Raw genomic sequence first — 20,804 nt, forward strand, 5'->3', positions numbered from 1 at the left:
GAAAAGAAGGCATTAATTCTGGTTGTTGTTTGAAACAGGGTCTCACTCTAGTTCTGGCTGGCTTAGAACTCACAGAGATCCTCCTACCTCTGCCTGCTGAGTGGTGGAATTGAAGGATGCACTCATTATCACGCTCCAGAAGGTAGCATCAGATTTGAGAGCAACTTTGTCGCTTGCTTCTGGGATAGTTGAAGGCTCTGCAGTGATGCTGGTTTCCCTTAGGAAGCTGGGGGCTCCGCAGCGGTGCCAGTTTCCGTCAGGTAGCTGGAGGCTCTACAGTGGTGCCAGTTTCCCTCGGGTAGCTGGAGGCTCTGCTGTGGTCCCAGTTCCCTCAGGGCCTATCAGACCCATCAAATCAAATGACCCATGGACAGGAAACAGTGCCTAAACTGGGAGGTAATATCAAGATTAATCTCGAGTGCTGGGATTAAAGGCGTGCACTCAGGAGGCAGAGGCAGGTGGATCTCTGTGAGTTCGAGGCCAGCCTAATCTGCAAGAGTTAGTTCCAGGACAGGCATCAAAGCTACAGAAAAACCTTGTCTCGAAAAAACAAAACAAAACAAAACAACAACTATATATATATAAAGATTCATCCCTCATGGGCAATTTGAACCTTGCCTTTCTTTGGGAAATCATATAATTCTATATAAATACCATAAAGTGTATATAAAATGAAATATTCAGAATCACTTCTGAATAATGCATTTGAATAAAAACAACAGAATAAAGTTGCAAAATAACCTATTAAGATTGTTCTGCCACTTAGAAATATTTGGTTTGCTATTATTTTCTGCTGAACTGAAAAATTCACAAATTCAGACGTTATTCCCCTTACAAACTTTTTCTGACTCTGGCTGTATGGACATCATCAGAGGGTCTGGAATGAGTCAAAATAAACCTGATTCCTGGACTGTGGAATGGCAGAGCTAGAGACTATCAGCTCATTCTGTCTGCCCACTGTATCTCAGTGTCTGGAAGTTCCTCTGTGAGACCTAGAGTAGGTGCGTCCCTCTCCCACATGCTTGTCTTGGTGTGTACAAAATGATTCTCAGTTACATTATTTGTGGAAGAGATGCCTACTTTCTCCCACATCTGAGGTGAAACTAAATATCTTCAGGAAAAAAAAAGTCCGTAAAATAGCTTATAAACAGAGACAAGGCCTTTGCCCGAGGGTGTTGGGAATATAAGGTTAGCATAGTGACATGAAATAAGCTTGGAAATTGGGTCCCATTGCAAAGGAAATGAGAGTCTTCCAAGTGTGGACTTCTTCCACTGAAGGTTCTTAAGGTGGGGAGCAGATACCCCTGGGGGAGGGTGGTGTTCATACAAAATAATCTAAAAAATATGTAACTCCTTAAGGTCAGAATCAGGAAAAATGTTTGCTAGGAAGGCTTTGCTCTTCTTGAAAGGGAAAATGTCAATGAAGACACACAGCCATGTATTTCCTCCTTGACTGAGGGCAAGCAGTTCACAGGAAGAAAACCCACAGCTTTCGATTGTGGGCAGTGCCCTCGCTCACATTTTGCTTTGCAAGGCTCATCAGGAACTCCCAGATCTCAACAGCACAGTGGGATGGTCATGGGACAGGAAAGTTAACCAAACACTGGAAATAAGAGCCACTTACCAGACCCTTCCAAAGGACATATGATCCCTTATCCTCCATTGCGCTTCAGCCGGGATCCCATGGCACTCTGCAGACTAAGGTGGCAAGTGTCTTCTCCACTTTTCTCTGGTTTATGATCTCACGTTGGTGCCCACTCTCATGTAAATCTGATCTTATCAGGCTCTCTTCCAACAATGGTTGTGGGATGATTTAATGGACTTTCATGTAACACACACACACATACACACACACACACAATTTAGGCAATAACTGTGTGAGGTAAAATTCCTCTGCAGCCCAAAAAGACATAAAGTCCTAGTCAATTATAAGAGTATGGGACACCAGTGTGCCATAGGAAAGCCTCTGAGGTGCTATATCTGCACAATTTCAGCGGCTTCATATAAACAAGGGACTCATTTGTAGAATCCAATATTCTGCATGCTTGTATTTATATGGATATGTTTAAATCTTCATCAGAGCTTCTTAAAGGTCTTTATCTCCTTTTTAAGAACAATTACTCTGTTCTCTTAAATGAAGAAACTAGGCATAGTAATGTATGTCTGAACTCTTGGCCTAAGAAGGTTGAGGCAGAAGGATTGCTATGAATTTGAAACAAGTATGGGCTACATAGATAGAATTTATCAAAAATAAATAAATAAAATCCCTACATTTCTTGGAAGGGGTACCTAATAATGGAAAATAAGATGCTGGGAAACTGTAACCTAGTCCATCCCTTTATTCTCAGTCCAGACTGCTCTTTCCTCAAACTAAGAAAAGCTAAAAATGATTTGGATGTGGTTATTAAAACGACTCCCTTTCTGTGCAGAGAACATCAATCCCTACGTCTGTTATGAAATTCAGGTGCATGCACTGTCAGAGGACCAAGGAGGTTGCAGTTCCACCCTGGGAGACTCCAGGCACAAAGGTGAACCTTAGGATCTTTCCTCAAGCTTGTGGTTTAGTGGCTTGGATTTGGAGGGTGACAGAAACTTCTTGTGTCTTTCTCCTCAGCACCTTTGACTGGCCCTCATATCATTGCCATCACAGAGAAAAGAAAGAGCCTTTTTATTTCCTGGTCCCGCATCCCAGCCCAGGAGCAAATGGGCTGCATCCTCTATTACAGAATATACTGGAAGGAACGAGACTCTGCTGCGCAGCCTGAGCTCTGTGGTATGTGTGAAAACCAAGTGCTGAGGGGCCTCCTGTTTAGACGTTGGGAAAGCACAGACTGAGCATGTCCTCACTACACACAAGTGCTAGTACTAAGTCAGCACTTGTGAAATGAGTTGAATTATGAAAAATAGACACCCATATACACGCATGCAAAATTATTGAATATGTGTTACACGCTAAGGAAACTGTTAAAGACACAGAAATGAAGTGAATGGGCCAGGCTCTCATAGCACCTGCTCACAAAGAACAAACTAGGAGGGCTAAGGCAAGAAGCAGGCCTGGGCTACATGTAAACAGTGAGATGTAATTTGTCAAAACAAATTACAAATAGTAATACTTGTGGGTTTTGTTAAACTGGTGGACAAACACATAAAGACAGCTTTGCAACCCAAAACTTACGGTTTAGCAGGAGTTCTTAAACAAATAAGAGGATATGACACTCGAGACAGCTAGGATTAAAATGGCATTGATTCTAAAAACAGAGCTGGCAATTTAATGAAACAAACAGTAAAGGCACTTCACTACTAATTATACAAACCCTTGAACTCCAAAACATTTAGATCTTGCTTAACTCTTCATGTTTGCAATTACCATCATATTATTTTCTTCTTGGAATGGATAAAATACATCACAGTTTAGATAATTCCTTATGAACTATAATTGGGTTTTGGCTGAAAAAGCAAAATGATTACAATCAATTCTGACTGGGGCATTATCTCATATGTTTTCATAAATCATTCCTTCATGGAACTAATCACTTGTAAGATCTGATCATCAGTTCTTTGATCTAATCAGAGCCGTTTTGTTTTTATTTGTTGTTGTATCTTGGCCTTCTCTGTTTCAGGAGCATTTGTAGGAAGAAGGGGCATTTTCATCCCTCCCTTGGCTCAAGCTATGGGCTCAAGAATGCAAGACTGCTTGAGTGGCAGGCTCCAGAGCGTTGATGCAAGAGAGCTTTTTGCCTAGGAACCTTGAGAGAAGTTGTCTTCTCTCTTGACGTTTCCCTCAGTTATGCCTCACTGTTAATTTTTATAATTAGTTTTGAGAGAAAATAAAATATCTTGGGCTGCTCTGTATATATTCCTCCAGGGAAGAAATTAATGCACACACAAAAACGTGCTGGGGTTTTTTTCTATTTGGACCTGCACTTTCAATGATCTTTCCACCTCTGTGTCTGTGAGTTGACTCATTCTTAATTAACAGCTCTGTGGACTTTCCATCATTTGCTAGCTAATCTGTCACCAGACTCATCAGGATAAGACAATTCTAAGAGGCCTTCCAAAGACTGGCGAATCAACTGGCCTTTTCATGGGCTATTTGGGATCCTTCCTGTTATATTTGCCCCCAAAATTATTTTCCTTTTAGCAACATTTAAAGCAATGCTACTTACAGCCACCAAGATCAATGTGGTTAGTTGGTTCTTGTAGCTGTTGCGGTAGATGTTGAAAATAACCTACTATATTTTGTCACAGATTCGTTGCTTCTCGAGCCTATACAGCGCTATTTTTAAATAAGCTAAAAGGCAAGATTCACAATCTGATTTTTACTAGTCTAGATTATATTCCCACTTAATCCAGTAAGCACATATTGGTGAGTAAGCCCCATTCCTTATCCTCAGAGCCTTCCGTGTGCCGAGAGCTAGAAAAGTCTAAATAACCACTACAGTAGGACAGTGCAACCAGAAAGCAGTAAACTCAAGATCAATTCTAGATGGGAAAGTTCAAGAAGAAACAAGACATCTGAAAAGAAAAGGGACCTGATAACAGGAGGAATGTTGCCAGTGCCAAGAGAAAGGGGCCCAACCCTGTCTGCTTGGTTTAGGTACCCAGTCCCACAGAGCAGTACAAACATATGTGGAAGTATCAGTTCTTTGTCACTAGCTCTACAAGGACAAGTGAGGTGAGTGAAGAATTAAAAGTGCCCCAGCATCTCAGTGCACAGCCTGTTGTCTGGATATCTGCTGGCATGGCCGTATGTGCTAGGTAAGCACACCTCCCTTCTGCAAGACACATGATACTGCCGGGCTGTTTGTCCAAAACTGTCTAAGCATTCAAGGACACAAGCTATGGCAATTCGATCACCATTTCTCTCTTCTAGAACACGGCCAGAGAGATAGTAGGTGCACTTACTAAGCACGGTATTCATTGAATAACAAGTGGTTGAATTCATTCCCACTATCAGTGCATCTGTTCAGCCTGGTCTTCTTGATTTCATTGCCACAGTCTTTCAGACGGTCAGCAGTGATCACACCCTTCTAAATTCATCTGAATTTGTCACCGAACCACCCGTTTAAATTTCCACCCACTGAAACCCACTGAGCCTTGAAGGGATCCCTTTATCTCTCCTGGGAATCACCCCAGAAGCAGCAGGACCAGTCTTTCTTGCTTGACTTCTCCCATTACACAACTCAGCCTATTTTGCCAACAAAACTGCTGACTCCACCACTCGCACCTCCCCACATCAGCTGCTATTTTTGTTCTTCAAATATGTATGTGCAAATGAACATTACCAGCCCATCACACCATAGACATCCCCTCCTTTCTGTTCCAGTGTCTCATCTCACTTCCCCAGCCCAGGACATATCACACAGTTCCCTGGTGCCTGCAAAACCAACAGAAGCTCTTCCTTAAAAAAAAAAAAAAATTAAATCCCCTCCTTTGGGAATAGGAATACTCACACACATCCACTTAATCATATTGCTTAAGTCTGTGTAAGCTATTTCACCAGGCTATAGTAGACCTCGGAATCTTCCACAAGATATTTTTCTCAACAGTTTGTAAAATACAGCGGTTGTTCTGATAGTGTCTATGAAATGGTCTGCTCAGGCCTCAGCCCTTTTCAGTGGGGCAGAAGGAACATTCCAGGGCTCCTTCTTATTACCTACCCATAATAAGTAAAAACAGACTAGTGGGCAGAGTTTGTTCTTCCTGTCACGTGGTGAATTCTCTGAAGCGGTGCTGTGTGTTCAGAGCAGCCGACAGGCATCTGTAACTGTCCATGGGCCCATTTATGAAGTTAGACACAGTTTCCACTGTGGTCCTCAGCATAGGCACAGGCTGTCTGAGTGAGCCAGCAGCTACTGCTGTTCAATTTCTGCCTTTGCAGATGCTGAGAATGAAACCCAGGAGATTGTGCATAGGAAGCAAACACTTTTAGCAAAGCTACAGACTACCCCCTCTGACCTTGATTTTCCAGCCCTCCTCTGATTCCCACATGCTGAAAATACATGCTGGCACTACCACACTCAGCATCCCTCCCCAGTTGTTGAGAGGGCACCTTAAAACCCACTCCAGAAAACTGCGTTTACTACAGGCTACAACTACCTGTGTTTCCTGCAGGAGAAAAGCAGCATCCATACATCACTCCACACACACGCTTCACTTGCAGAGAAGCTATAGGAGGGTTAGAGCATAAGAAGTGCCACCTGGGAACCAAGGAAGTCTCTATTTTTTAATAGTTTTATGTCAAACTGAAGCTAGGCACTGTGAGTTCAAGACCAGAGCCTAACAAAAAGAGCAAAAGCACAGTCTAAAATTTTCAAATAGAGGCTGGAAAGATGGCTCAGCAGTTAAGAGCATGGGCTGCCCTTGCAGAGGATACAGGTTCAATTCTCAGCACCCTCATGACAGCCTATCACTGTATGCACCTCAAGTTTCATAACTGGTGCCCTCTTCTGCACTCTGAGGGCACCACGCACATACTTGGTACACAGTCATACATGAAGGCAAACACCCATACACATAAAATTAAATAATTCTTAAATGAAAAAACAAATGTAAAAGAGCTTCAAGTAAATGTTTCATTAATTGCTATAGATTTTTTTAAAATATATTATCTTAGGGTAGGTGGTGACACATCTTTAATCCTAGTATTCAAGAGGCAGAGGCAGGTGGATCTCTAGGAGTTCAAGTCCATCATGGTCTACAGAATGAGTTCCAGGACAGACAGAAAGACCTATGCAGTGAAACCCTGTCTCAAAAAAGAAAAAAAAATCTATTATCTTAAAAAGTTTTACACTAATCTCCATAATTATATAAACATATATGAAAATACAGATGTAGAAAACAAAAGAATTGCTTCAACTAAATAATTTTTGAAGCAAAAATAACAATTCTTTCAGAATATCTTTATCATGAAAAAGACTGCTTGCTATAGTAACAAGGCTTCACAAATGACCACGCCTATTGAATTTTTTTTCGAGACAGGGTTTCTCTGTGGTTTTGGAGCCTGTTCTGGAACTAGCTCTTGTAGACCAGGCTGGTCTCGAACTCACAGAGATCCGCCTGCCTCTGCCTCCCGAGTGCTGGGATTAAAGGCGTGCGCCACCACCGCCCGGCCTAAGTGTTGAATTTTGATGCTGTTAAAACAGCAATATGCTTCTCTCAAACCAAACAATGCAACAAAAATAGGTGAGTACCCACGTTGCTTATTTCCCTTACACAGCTGTGTTTTCCTTTCAGAAATTCCATACAGACACTCCCAAAACTCATCTCCAGTAAGCAGCCTGCAGCCCGGAGTGACGTATGTCCTATGGATGACAGCTCTGACTGCTGCTGGGGAAAGTCCCCAAGGAAACCAAAGGGAATTTTGTCCACAGGGTAAGAAGCTACAGACAGCCAGTCTGCTGTGGACTCTGGCACAGGCCCTTTCCCCCTGGACTGACTTCCTTGCAAGCACTTCACACTTGCTGTTGAACTATATGCTGCCCTCCCACCACACCGCCTGCATGAAGACAGTGCCAACTCATCTTCAAAATGCAGTAGAAATACTACCCCTCATCCAGGAAGCTCTGTGGGATGTATATACACCATTGTATATTTTCCACACTTGTGAGCTAGGGAAGCCCTTGTAGGGCTCGAGTGCCTCTTTGAATATATAATTGGGTCCCCATAGTATCCTCCTAACAGAATAGTTAAAACTGAATTGGTTTTGTTCCTAAACCCAAGTACCCATGCACTGTGGGTTAAGGTCCAGATGATTTACTGAAGATAACACTATAACAAGATTTGCTAACTTTCCAGGCAAAGCCAATTGGAAAGCATTTGTGGCATCAAGCATTTGCATTGCTATCATCACGGTGGGCATTTTCTCAGTTCGTCCCTTCCGGCAAAAGTGAGTTGAGTTGGTTATACACCCCCCCCAATTTAATATGTGTGTTGAGTATGTGTGTGTGTGTGTGTGTGTGTGTGTGTGTGGTATACATGTGTATGTACATACGGGAAAACATGCAGCTATGCGTAGATATGTGGAGGGCATGCAAGGATGTTGGATGTGTTCCTTTATGCTGCCAGCCTTATTCCCTTTCAGGGTCTTTTCTTGACTCTTAAAGTTGACATTTAAGCTAGGTTGGTGGGCCAGCTAACTCCCAGGATTCTCCTGTTTCCTCTCCCCAACACTGGGCTTGTAGGCACACATGACTGATTTTAATTGGTTTTTATGAGTTCCAAGGAAGTGAACCAGATCCACATGCCTGCACAACACATACTAGTACCCACTGAGCCATCTCTCCAGTTCTGTAAATGTATTTTAAAAATAGAGGTCATTGCTGCTGTGGGTCAGGTAGAAACATCACTGGTAGTAGAATAAATTTATTCAACCTTTTTGGCGAAATGTATGTTAAATTTTTAAAAGTTTACCTCTAACTTTAAAATTCCAAATATATTCAAAATATATCATATATGTATGTATATAGTTAATGAAAATATGCTTACTGAAATACTGGTCATAAGGAAAATATTTCAAATAGCCTACATGCTATACTCAGCGAGACTAAACCACATGCAAATAACTTACTGTTTATCCACTAAAGATATTGAAGTTCGATGTAATGTTCTATTAGTTTTTAAATTTTGCAAACAGTATTTTTGCATTTTGAAATAGTGCATACACAGAAACATATTCCATACACAGTTGAGGAGCAGGCAGTCTGCCTGCAACATCTGACACTGCACTAGTGTGACTCAGCTCACCTGGCTAATTAGAAAGGTCTCCTTCCTGCCTCGTCACTCTATGCAGTGCTTCCCACAGGTACACCCCAAGAATTCCTTTCCCAGGTCGAGGACTGTTCTTCTATCAAGGGTGTGAGTAGTTATGTTCCCGTTAGAACCTCCTAACAAGCTCTCAATATGTAATTGGTTATGTGTACTCTACTGGCCTGAATCTATATAAGCGTGTAGCAGGTTCTTACCTGGGTAAAGGGCTCCTTTGGTAGCTCCAAAGATGACAGGAACAAATTTCCTATTGCACTATCCTAATTTAGATGATATATTGCACTATATCATCCTATAGCATCTGTGTGACTTTTCACCCTGTGATCTCACGGCTGTGGGAACTATAGCTATTATATTCTACAATCGGGGGAAAAAGGAAAAGGGGTCAGTCTTCCCTTTTAAAGAGCTTGAAGGCTGTACATGATACTTGCAGTTACATCTCAATAGACAAAACTCAGTGAGGCAAGAGTGGCTAACTTTATGGTTTTTTAGCTGCATTCACTGTCATCCCGACAAATCAAGATCCTGAACTGAGGAAAAAGGAGGAAATAGAATATCGAGTGGTGATGAACACTCTGCCCCAAAGATACACGACACAGCATAAATGGTGGTTATATCTCGAAACAAACCATAGGTGACTTTATTTTACCTATCTATTCTATAAAACTATCTATTATATAAAAATTGGGTAAAGGAACTTATCACCAAGTCTGATGACAGATTCATTGATCCCTAGAACCCACCCAAGTTGGTCTTTGATTTGACATGCATGATAGCACATGTGAACTCATACCAATATAAAATATTTAAATCTTTTAAAATTAATTTTAAAAAACATTATTTTGCAAAGGAAAATCAATTCATTCTTCAACGTGAAGCTTTCTTCAGTTTGCCAAGTAATAGCCCATTTTGCCAACCGGTGCACTTTGGCAGATCTACCAAAAGATCACCAATGCCAAGTAATAGGTTCCAAATACAACTAACATGACATTCTCCTAGCTGGTGCACTTTGTCTGGCAGGTCTACCTAAAGATATCACCAAAGCAAAGCTCCTTAAAGACTTTGTAAAAGGCTGGATGCATGGTTCTGCAGTTAAAAAGCACCAGCTGCTCTTCTAGTGGGCAAATGGTGCATTTCCTAGCACCCACATGGTGGCTCAGAACTGCCTGTTACTCTAGTTCCAGTGGACCCAATGCCCTCTTCTGGCCTCTGTGGGCACCAGGCAAAACATTCATATACATAAAAAGACAAAACCGACTAATGTTTAAAAATACTTTGATAAAGTTTATCTTAGAAGTCAAAGAGAATCACATCCAAGCTATGACACACCATTGCCACATAGCATATCTAACTATCTAACACAGTGGTTCTCAACCTGTGGGTTGTGACCCCGTTTGGGGTCAAGCAACCCTTTCACAGAAGTTGCATATTGGATATTTACACTATGATTCACAACAATAGCAAAATTAGTTATGATGTAACAATGAAAATAATTTTGTGATTGAAGTGACAACATGAGGAACTGTATGTAAGGGCTGCAGCATTAAAATTGAGAACCACTAACATAGCTGGCCTTTCTTCATCAAAGTTTATCAGTCTTTGAACTATACTTTAAATTGGTTGAGATTGGCGGGGGGTCTTTTTGAGACAGGGTTTCTCTGTGTAACCACCATAGCTATCCTGGAACTTTCTCCATAGACCAGACTGGCCTCAGAGATCCTCCAGCCTCTGCCTCCTCTGAGACTAAAGGTGTGTCTCACCACTGCCAGGCTGGTTTTGATTCTTTAGTGTCCAATAGTTTGTCAAGTGCATTTATAAGCTTCTTGAAATTTTTCTCATCACAAGACCTCTTTATTTCTTCTGATCAAACTATAACCAGTGTTAGCAGATATTTCTCTAGAATGACCTTTCCTTGGCATTTCAAACATGATTATATTCAAGATATTACACTATTCTGTATACTATTTTAAATATTCATTACAAAAAATATTCATTCAATACAAATATTGTATTACAAACTCTAATTAGCTCATTAGTAAGATCCCCAAGCTTTGCTCTTCTATTCCCAGTATGTTACTGTACTGATAGCATAGTTAATGTTACTTGATGAATTAATGCATGGCTAAATAGTAAGAGATAACTAAAAACTAAGTGGAGCAACATTTTTTAGTTTATTTAGCAACTCTAAGTGGCAACTCTAACTTACTGTCATCCAGCCTTCGACAATGTTTAAGGGTTTTTGTCTTTTACTCTTTCCATACAAAAGAATCCTCTCCCTTAAATAACTGCAGCGAGAGCTTATGCCTTTGGACACATATTTAACCAAATATCACTGTTTTCTTATTTATAGGGCATTTGCTTTCCTCTCTACTCTCAGACCTCACTGGTATTGCAGAACCATTCCAGATCCAGCAAACAGCACTTGGGTAAAAAAGTACCCCATTGTGGAGGTAAGGTACAAAGTCACATTGGCAGCTAGTATAGTGCTAGTGATGACTACATCTAAGGAAATCCTCCCAGGAATAAGATTCTGCGGGTGAGCTGAGTTGATAATGAGTCATCACTGTTTTCTTCTGGACTCAAAAACAGTCCATGCATGAGAACTTCTGAAGCCCATGAGCTTAAGACCTACCAGGCTTTATGCCTCCATGAGCTTTCATGCCCCTCCTTACTTAACTTACTTCAAAAGGAAAAAGCAAGTTTGATCATTTGCCATTTGGAACAGCACCCTGTAAACTGACTGTTCCAAATACAGGCAAATGAATTTAACTTTCCCAATCCTGTGGGAGCACAGAACACAGGAGTTTTAATTTTTGTGGGAAGACATTGCATAAAGAAAAGGTATTATGGAAGAAATAGCTCAGCATAAAGTGAAAGAGCACTGCGGATAGAGAAGGGGCTTTGTCACTGCTTACAGGAGAAAGATGGGGTATCTCTGGAGAACTGAAAGTTGTGGCATCTAAAGGGCAAGAAGGAAAGGAAACCACATGCCAATCTTTCCTGTTGTTGTGAGCCCTGAAAGCCTTTTTTCAAGATTCTCTTGATTTACTTCCTTAAGTCAGAAGCAGTGACCCAGCCTCTGCTCAGAGGAACTGCTCCTAATCACCTGTTTTAATTTAAGTCACTGCAGTTCAGCATCTTTGCAATTGGTTCTGGAGGACCCTGCTTTCTGTTGCACACATGGTAATATGTGCATCTTGGGTAACTTGCCCAACTATCTGAGTACCAAGTGTCAGCATTTCACATTTTATTACTGAAGGGGAAACAATGTGAGTCAAATGCTTTTTACTTTTGTGTTGAAGCGTTTTTGAGCTAGTGTTTCTAGCTCAGATTGGTCTCAAACTCACAGATATCCTCCTGCCTCCCAAGTGCTGGGATTATGGGCATAATCCACCATGTCCACTTTTCATTTTCTTCCCAAGAACAGTCATACTTGGAGACTTCTTTCCATTGAGGGATTTTTGTTTCCATTAAATTACAATAGCAAGAATAATGACAATGATAGATGCATATTCACAATACACTATATTATGTATGTACTAGTTAAGTACATAATTATAGTGCGCCAATACTTTCTATGTAACCTACATATTATTTCCTATGTAAGCAGGCACTTTTAATTTCATATATCAACAATTTATTGGCAGCTATAAGTCATAGTATTATCCTGATTATTCAGATGAAGAAACTGAAGCAGAGAGCCAAATAACTTGCCCAATACTGTGATAAACAATGGGTCCTAAATTCATTTTCAAGCAGGATATGAAGACATTACACCTTACAACAGACCTTTAAACACAGGATGAGGAATATTTCTAGTGGCCCTTACCTCAGAGGTGAACAGACTCACCAGGGAGGTGTCCACACAATAGCCCTCACTGGATACAATCATCTATGGGAGTTCAAGGATAAATCACAAGGCCTCATAAGGTGCCTTGCTGGCATTAGAGAGGATTCAAGTACCAGGATTTGAATCAACTGAGCTTGACAGTCTAAGCCTAAACCACAATAGGAGGCAGCTCTGGGACGGGTGAAACACAGACCTTCACATTCCCTATGGACATTGACTGGGAAATAGAGGCAAACAGATGCTACAGGCTGGACAAAATGCCAAATAAGATATGCAAAAGTTTTGACAGTAAAGTAGCAGAGCTGGCACGTAAACACATGCCCAAAGTCACATGGCAGAAGCACATGTATCACAGCAATAAAGTACAAGTAAAACATGTATAAAGGAGAGACAAGACTTGGATATGCTTAACAGTTTTTAACTCACAAGTGCACATATGTATGTGCATATAATCCCTGAACAGGGCAGTCTAAAGCAGGAACAATGTGAGCTATCATTGAGTCTCACAAAAATAAATAAATAAAGTCAAAGTTTGAAACACTTGCTTAATGTAGTTTTCCTGGGTATGAGGGAGATGGCCTTTATAGAAGCCTGCCAAATACATAAGCCCATTATGGTGGCTGCCTCTGGAGTGAAGTTGAGAATAAATAGGGAGTCTTCTATTTGACCTATGAACTTTGCAAAAATAATCAATTTAATTGGAAAAAATAAGTAGCTTTTAGGAGCTGGAGAGATGACTCAATGGTTAAGAGCACTTGTTCTTGCTAGGGAGGACCTGGGCTCAGTTACTAGCACCCAAAAGGTGGCTCACAATTACTACCCCTAGGTCCGATGTCTTCTGTATTCTGTAGGTACTTCACACATGAGTTACAGTACATAGATGCAGGCAAAACATTCATACCCACAAAATAAAATTTATGAATACTCTTTATAAATTTAGTTGAAGACTTTGAGACAACCCCACAGCCCACATAGTTTGACCTCTACAGTGTTTCAAAAAAAAAACATATTGTACTTTTTTGTACTTGATTGAGGCAGAAAATAGAATTAGAAATAGATATACCTTAATGCTCTGAAGGAAAAGATCAAACTATAGAGGATCACTGGAATGCTGTTTTATACAAGCTAAAATTGGTGCCCATGGTGTTCCTGAACCATGAGGTTAAAGGAACCTTCCCTGACATTCTAGAAGCCAGCTCCAAGAATGTGCAGGGGAGTAGTCTGTCAGTACTGCCCCAGCAGCAGAACAGCTCACCTAGTAAAAAACAGTTTCTCCCATCCTGTTAATCTCTCCCAAATGTGACAGCCTTGCTTTGGCACAGCTGCCATGCATACATGCATGTTCCAAGGCAAACCTACATGCCAGGACCAGCTTGAGGATGATCAGGGGAGGACTGACTTTTAAAAGAAAAGATGGGGGGCTGGAGAAATGGCTCAGTGGTTAAGAGCATTACCTGCTCTTCCAAAGGTCCTGAGTTCAATTCCCAGCAACCACATGGTGGCTCACAACCATCTGTAATGGGGTCTGGGGCCCTCTTCTGGCCTGCAGGCATATACACAGACACAATATTGTATACATAATAAATAAATATTTAAAAAAAAAACAAAAAACGATGGAAGCCATTCATGGAAGTTTTCAATCTCATCACTCCTCTCTTGACACGTGCCATGCACCAAAAAGTGGCCAAATCAGAGGCTAATTACGCCAAGACCCTCTTGTACTACTTGCCATTTATTAAATGAGAAAACCAGGGGCAGAAAGAGACTGATCAAAATTCCCCACGACTATTAAAGCTGGGACTCATCCTCAGAACTTGCCAAACAGCTTACGTGTGGGTGACACTGAGAAGAAACTATGTGGAAGTGGGAAACATGCAAAGGAGGACTAGGGGCTGAAATCTTTTGATATAGGCCTAAGTGTAATGGCATGGAGCTCTACCTTGGGAAGCCCAGGCAAACTGTGTGGAACAGAGTAAGAGTAAGAAGAGCTGTAAGGCCTGGTAGGAGAAATGTTAATCAATTGCCAAGGACTTGAACTTGAAAACTGGCAGTACAATATATAAAGGAAAAAAAGACAAGGTAGTGCTAGTGACCAAAGAAATGTTGAGAAAATTAAGAGAAAAAATATCAAGACTAAAGGGAAAGATGAAAACCTGTTACAGGAAACCTATTCAAGCAAATGTTTAAAATGCCAGTCTGACAAGAACATTACCTTATCTGAAACCACTTAATTCTATCAAAGCCCAAACCCCTTAGCATGCCCTAAAGGCCTTAATGGCATGATGATGCTGCACTCGGGAGGCAGAGATCCAGGCTAGCCAGGATGCTGTCCTTAATAAAAGTCCTTCATAAGTAGCCTTGCCCATTTCTAAATCCTGCTTTTTCTAGTACTAACAGGGTTGGGGAAGTGACTCAGTAGTAAAGCACTTGCCTTAGCATGTACAATCCAGAGTTTGATTCTCAGAAATGAAGGGTGGGGGGCAACAAACCAGCAGGCTCAATATCAATTTTCCCCTACTAACTCCAATAGAGAACCCACCTCTCCAGACTCTCCTCTAGCTTTTCATCCCTGCCTCCATGCCCTTGTCACTAGAAGAAAAAAAAAATCAAATGGTATAGCTTGATTCCGAGACTAATTGTTAAGTTAAACAGTGAGTCTGTCCTTGACTGGATGGTGATAGTGGGGCATGGGTATATGGCTCTGGCCCCTCCAAAGTTGAAAGGTCCAGCTTCTCACCTGAATATGAGACAGGACAGGGTATGATGTTTTGAAAATCCAGAGTTGTCAAAGTAACCTATATATTCATTCTTCCTTCTCCCAGAAGACCCATCTATCCATGGACAATCTCTTGATGGCCTGGCCCACACCTGAAGAGCCTGAGCCCCTGATCATCAATGAGGTCCTTTACCAAATGACACCAGTCTTCAGACAACCCTACTGCCCCAAAAGACAAGGGATCATAAGTCACTCTACCCCCAAGGAAGACACAATATATATTGCCTCCAGTCCACTACCTACAGGAACTCTCACAGCTGACACAAGACAACTAGTGAATCTATACAAGATGCTAGGAAGGAGAGAACCTGACTCAAAACTGGGCAACCTCACCAATTCCTTGACAGTTGCCCCAGTGGACTACCTTTCCAGCCATGAAGGCTATTTACCCTCCAACATGGAAGACCTCTCTCCACATGAGGCCCCTCCAACTGATTCTTTAGAACTGGAGCACCAACACATCTCTCTTTCCATTTTTGCATCAGGTTCTCTTCGCCCACTCACCTTCTGTGGTGAGAGGCTGACTCTGGATCAGTTAAAGATGGGGTATGACTCCCTCATGAGTAATGAGGCTTGATGCCTAGAAAATCAGTGTATCCCATTAATATAATTACTCCAGTGGTCACCATCTTTGGTAGTATCGGGACAGTGCAGACAAGCTAGCTGTCTCTAGTTTCACCATAGGGACTTGCTGCCTTTGATACCTTGGGTCTAAAATTTCAGTCCACAAGAACTTGGACTTTGCCGTTTTATTTCTTTATATAACTGTGACCTGACTCCGCCCCCTCTTCTGTATCACCACTGGGTAAGTTAAGTGTCATTTTAAAAATTCTCCTTACCAAAAAGATGGAACTAAAGATCCAAAATCTTTTTTCTTAAAATGCCAAATCTAATTCTACCCCCATCCTATTCTCTACAGTGACTTTTCTGTATTTGGTATTTTCATTTAATAAAGTTACCTATTGCAATTCTGTACTTCCTTTCCTAACCTACCAAATTAGCAATGTGTCCATACAGCCCAGTCCTGCCACCTGTTTTCAGCCTTTGTTTCCTATGCAAGTCTGGAAGTTAAAGACGTTTGGTCAGCTTGCTCATAAACATCACTGCTTCCTGCTACTCTGGGAATTAAGTCTGGAAGAGTAGTTCTCAAAATATTAGGCTTTCCATTACATTTCTATTCTACCCTACTAACTACTGTCCAGTCATCAGCTTTGGCATCTCTGCACCCATCAAGTGTTCTTAGTTGATTGCCACGACAAGGATACCTTCCCAGAGGCCAGCCAGCCTATGTTACATACGGTATTGTTCAGTTTTCTCCTACTCAACTGCTTTTCTCCCTGCTCCCCGGCCCCCAGAAGATAGTGAAATCTTATCAAAGTTTCCCAACCCTAACAATGCCTCTTCCATGCTTTCCCTCATCAAGACTCCCATGTCACTTTGATCTACAACTTGGCAAAGTCTTTCCAGTACAGTACATGTCATCTGTCACCACTCCTGTTGGCCATTTCAGCTTGTTTGCTTTCCACCGGCTATTCTAGCACAAGCTTTACAAAGAACAAACAAAATCCACATAAGGGACTTTCACTTTTAAGGTGCATTAAGCAGTCTCTTTGCCCTATGAGAGAGCTCACCAAATGACAGAGCAACAGGTAAACTTTCCCAAGTAATTTTTACAATTTGCTTGACTCCCAGATAAAACTCCAAGTTTCAAGTCTTTCATCCCTTGGTATTTTCAAATTCTAAAATATATTCCACCAATCTACTTTTTAATTCATAAATGAACCGAAATACCAGTGTACAACACTAAGGGACATGGGAAATCTTGGATGTTTTGGTTTTATTTTGAAGGTGTGGGAGTGAAATCCAGGAGTTTGTCAAACTGTGTCCAGACCTCAAGTTCAGGTAGGAATTCTCAAACTGTCCTGAAATTTCCCAAAAGCCAGGTGTTTCATCCTACTCTTATCTTTCAGGTTAAGTGGAACGTCAAACCATCTCTTACCCTCTCCCCACTAGCTCTAACCCTACCACCATTTTTCAGCTCCCTTTAATAGCTTCAACTACAGTTCACCCATGATGTATTGGAGCAGGGGTTTAGAGAAAGAAAGAAAAAAGTTCTAAGTAGGGTCTGTTCTTGAGTCACCAGAAAGTTGCCTCCTGTTCCAACAGCAAAGACCAAGCAAGCCCTCCCAAGGTTTGTTTTCATCCTAGCTTGCAGACTCATGTCCACTTTTTCTTTATGAAAGCTTTACTTGAAAAGGTAGAACTTCCAGAATAAAGCATTTTCAGATAAGAGCTTCATAGAAAAACCTTCCTTATTCCCTAAAATAGAAACGCAATTCAGACTAAAACAGATATAGCAGCAGCCTAACACATTTAAGAACTTGGGTTGGATTCCCCGGCAACACGAGGTAAGGGAGGCTTTTCAATGAGAGTGATGGAAAGAATCAAGTTGGAATTCACAGCTTACACCAAAATAAACATACAATAAAACTACTATGAAACACAAATAGAAAATGGGTTCCGTAATAAGGCTCTCGTACAGATAAGTATGAAAGGCGGCACTTCGGTAACACGAAGTACATAATTGTGGTCAACTGTAATTAAAGAAATGCAAACTAAGTACTACTTAAGTATTTTCACCATATTAGCAAAGAATACAGAACAAATAAGCCAGTATTAATCAGAGCATCTGGACAATATTCAATAAAATTCTAATGGTCAACAACTCAATTTTCATCAACATAGCCAAGAGCAGTTTAGTATCTTTAGAACACAGTATTTCTCAACAATGAGTTAAAATGGTGGTCCTTTGAAACCTAGTGTTTCTGTATAATGAAAATACTGTAGAGTTCAAGGAATTTGACCCTATATAATTTTTAATTCTAAACAAAAGCTAACTAAACTGCATTGTGCCACTGGCTTCTGTGTTACACTTTCTTTCTAGTAGTAGCAATAAAACTCGTGGTCTTGTGCATGCTACCAAACAGCATGTAGGACTTGCCTTTCACATATTGTTATCCCTAAAATTAAGATAGGGCATAAAACTGATGAAAAACATACAATATAGACAGAGCAGTGGTTTAGAGCTATTTGCCCTTGCAAAGGACACAGGTTCCACTCCCAACACAAAGATAATGGTAGCTGTTCCTCTATGACTAGAGCATGCATGGTACTACACATACTTAACATGCAAAACACTCATAACCACATAGGATGGCTTAGAACCGCCTGTTAAGTCTGGCTGGGGGGAGAACACAATGCAATGCCTGTGCTTTCCACACTAAGTGAACATGCCCAAATAAGTACATTGGATCTGCCTGTGTAGACTCAAATACTATTGGGACCAACTTCTATGTCTGCTTTAAATTGGTACCATAAATCATGGACTAGCACTGAAGGAAGCCATGGCATAATTGAAGTGAAAGGCTGCTTACTGACTTGTTCTCAGCACTCCAAACTCCTGCACACAGCCCATTAAACTATGAACATGTCCACAGTCTTCCCCCAAAGCAACAAGGCCTGGTCTGTCACAGCAACATTTCACTGTAAACATCCTAGTTTATTTTGTTGCTGTGATAAAACCCTGACCAAAGGCAAACTTGAGAGTAAAGGGTTTGTCTTATACAGTCCAATCACTGCTCATCCCATTACTGAAGAAAAGTCAGAACAGGACCCAAGAGGCAGGAACTGAAGCAAGACACCATGAAACTGTTCACTGTTGTTTTAAAAAAAAAAAAAAAAAAAAAACACAACCTAGGAATACAGGTATGACAGCTCCACACCAATCATTAACCAAGAAAATGTCAGCATAGATCTGACTAATATGAGCAATTCCCCTCTTCCCAGACAACTCTGCTTGTGACAAGCTGACAAAACCAAACTTATCGCACTGATAAAATAAACCATGCTTTTTTCCTTGGGAGATGTGGAAAGCCGGCTTTGAAGGTAGGTCCTTGCTATGTAACAAAACTAGCCTTCTGCTTATTACTTTTAACTCAGTTTCAAGTATCGCCAACCCTAGCACGCCTTTTAAACACTATTTAGCTAAGAAGATTGCCCCCCACACTCCTAATTTTACCCAATTTCTACATTTTGAAGTATGGCTTAAGTTATTTAAGTCAAAAAGACATGTCTTAATTTTGTGCCATGAAAAAGCTTTTCAAAGTCAGTAAAAAAAAAGTTTTTTCTTTTCACTCTAGTTATCAAAACTACTTTGTGGTTACTATTTCAGAAAATGGATATCCAGTAACTCTAGACAACTGATCTCATAAACCTCTCACAAACCCTCAAGAATATTTTCACTAGAACACCAAGTCCAGTGCAGTGGCTCATGCTTTTAATCCTACAACTCAAGGCCAGCATGGTCTTTGTTTACATAGTTCCTGGCCAGCCAGGAACAGACTGCAACCCTGTATTTAAAAACTGTATAAGTACCTTAAATACTTAAAGACCCTGTTAATAATTCATTTCCTAATCACCCCTTTCACTAATATTCACACAGAAGCAGAAATAACTTATTCCATCACAACAAAGACTTCTGACCAATTTGTGTTCCCTCAAAACTGCAGTAAACACTGGTTTCCCTCAACCTCGGACAACTCAACTTTTAGGTTCAATTCCTGTAATCAGAAAAATTGCCGTGTTTCTATCTCTTCCACCTTTCTCAGGGAGGTGATTACTTTAAAACTGTACTTAACTCTCAATCAAGTGACCAATGAAGCTGAAAAAAGAAAGCATCCATGCTCTCCTGTAACTACAAAGTGCTGGTAAAGCTTCGCAGTCAAGTTTACTGGAAATGTCCTCTACTTTAGAAAAGATTACCTCTACTCCATACCTTTTAAAATGAGATCATGGAAGCTATACCTATCAATACTAATAAAAATTAACCAAGATTCTTTTTGATATAGTGACAAAGTATCACAGGCTTTTGAAGGCATAATAAACTGTTACAAACAAAACACAGTAATTGAGGCACATACTACATAACTGAGATTATGATTTACTATTCCACCTCGACGCCGACAAAAGGGCAATGAACTAACTGGTCAGGTCTTCCACACAGCAAAGTTGTATGTTAACACACAAGGAAACCCTTCATAAATACACTTAAAGGGGTATATGAAATCAAGCTGAAACTAATAAAAATTCTGAAATTCAGAAATATGCAATAGAGCTGCCAGTTACAGTAGTGCTTATCTATAAGCCGCTCAAAAAACCAAGGCTGGAGATGCCCAGTTTCAATCCTGAGGACTGTCTCTAGAAAAGAAAACACTCAAATCTCATCAAATTGCCTATCTTTAAAGAGTTATTTAATTCATAAATCATGGAGATCTAAGCATTTTCATGTATGTAATGGTATAACACTATCACACACCTTATTAAATCTAATTTTTTATTTATTACTAAATGCTG

The 20,804-nt window shown here is 40.7% G+C and overlaps 1 protein-coding gene across 1 annotated transcript in view; it reads left to right on the plus strand.

Moving 5' to 3' along the window:
• The window catches only part of Il12rb2 (interleukin 12 receptor subunit beta 2), a 75,014-nt gene extending 58,879 nt beyond the window's left edge, over positions 1 to 16,135 (plus strand). Inside the window, exons 11-16 of the mRNA XM_057781132.1 lie at positions 2,430 to 2,528; positions 2,615 to 2,773; positions 7,237 to 7,374; positions 7,798 to 7,888; positions 11,117 to 11,216; positions 15,439 to 16,135. Of these exons, the coding sequence (XP_057637115.1) occupies positions 2,430 to 2,528; positions 2,615 to 2,773; positions 7,237 to 7,374; positions 7,798 to 7,888; positions 11,117 to 11,216; positions 15,439 to 15,969 (1,118 nt within the window). The 3' untranslated portion in view covers positions 15,970 to 16,135. The remainder of the gene's footprint in view (positions 1 to 2,429; positions 2,529 to 2,614; positions 2,774 to 7,236; positions 7,375 to 7,797; positions 7,889 to 11,116; positions 11,217 to 15,438) is intronic.
• Positions 16,136 to 20,804: the final 4,669 nt, after the last annotated feature.

This window comes from Chionomys nivalis, chromosome 1 (assembly GCF_950005125.1).
Source record: "Chionomys nivalis chromosome 1, mChiNiv1.1, whole genome shotgun sequence".
NCBI lineage: Eukaryota > Metazoa > Chordata > Mammalia > Rodentia > Cricetidae > Chionomys > Chionomys nivalis.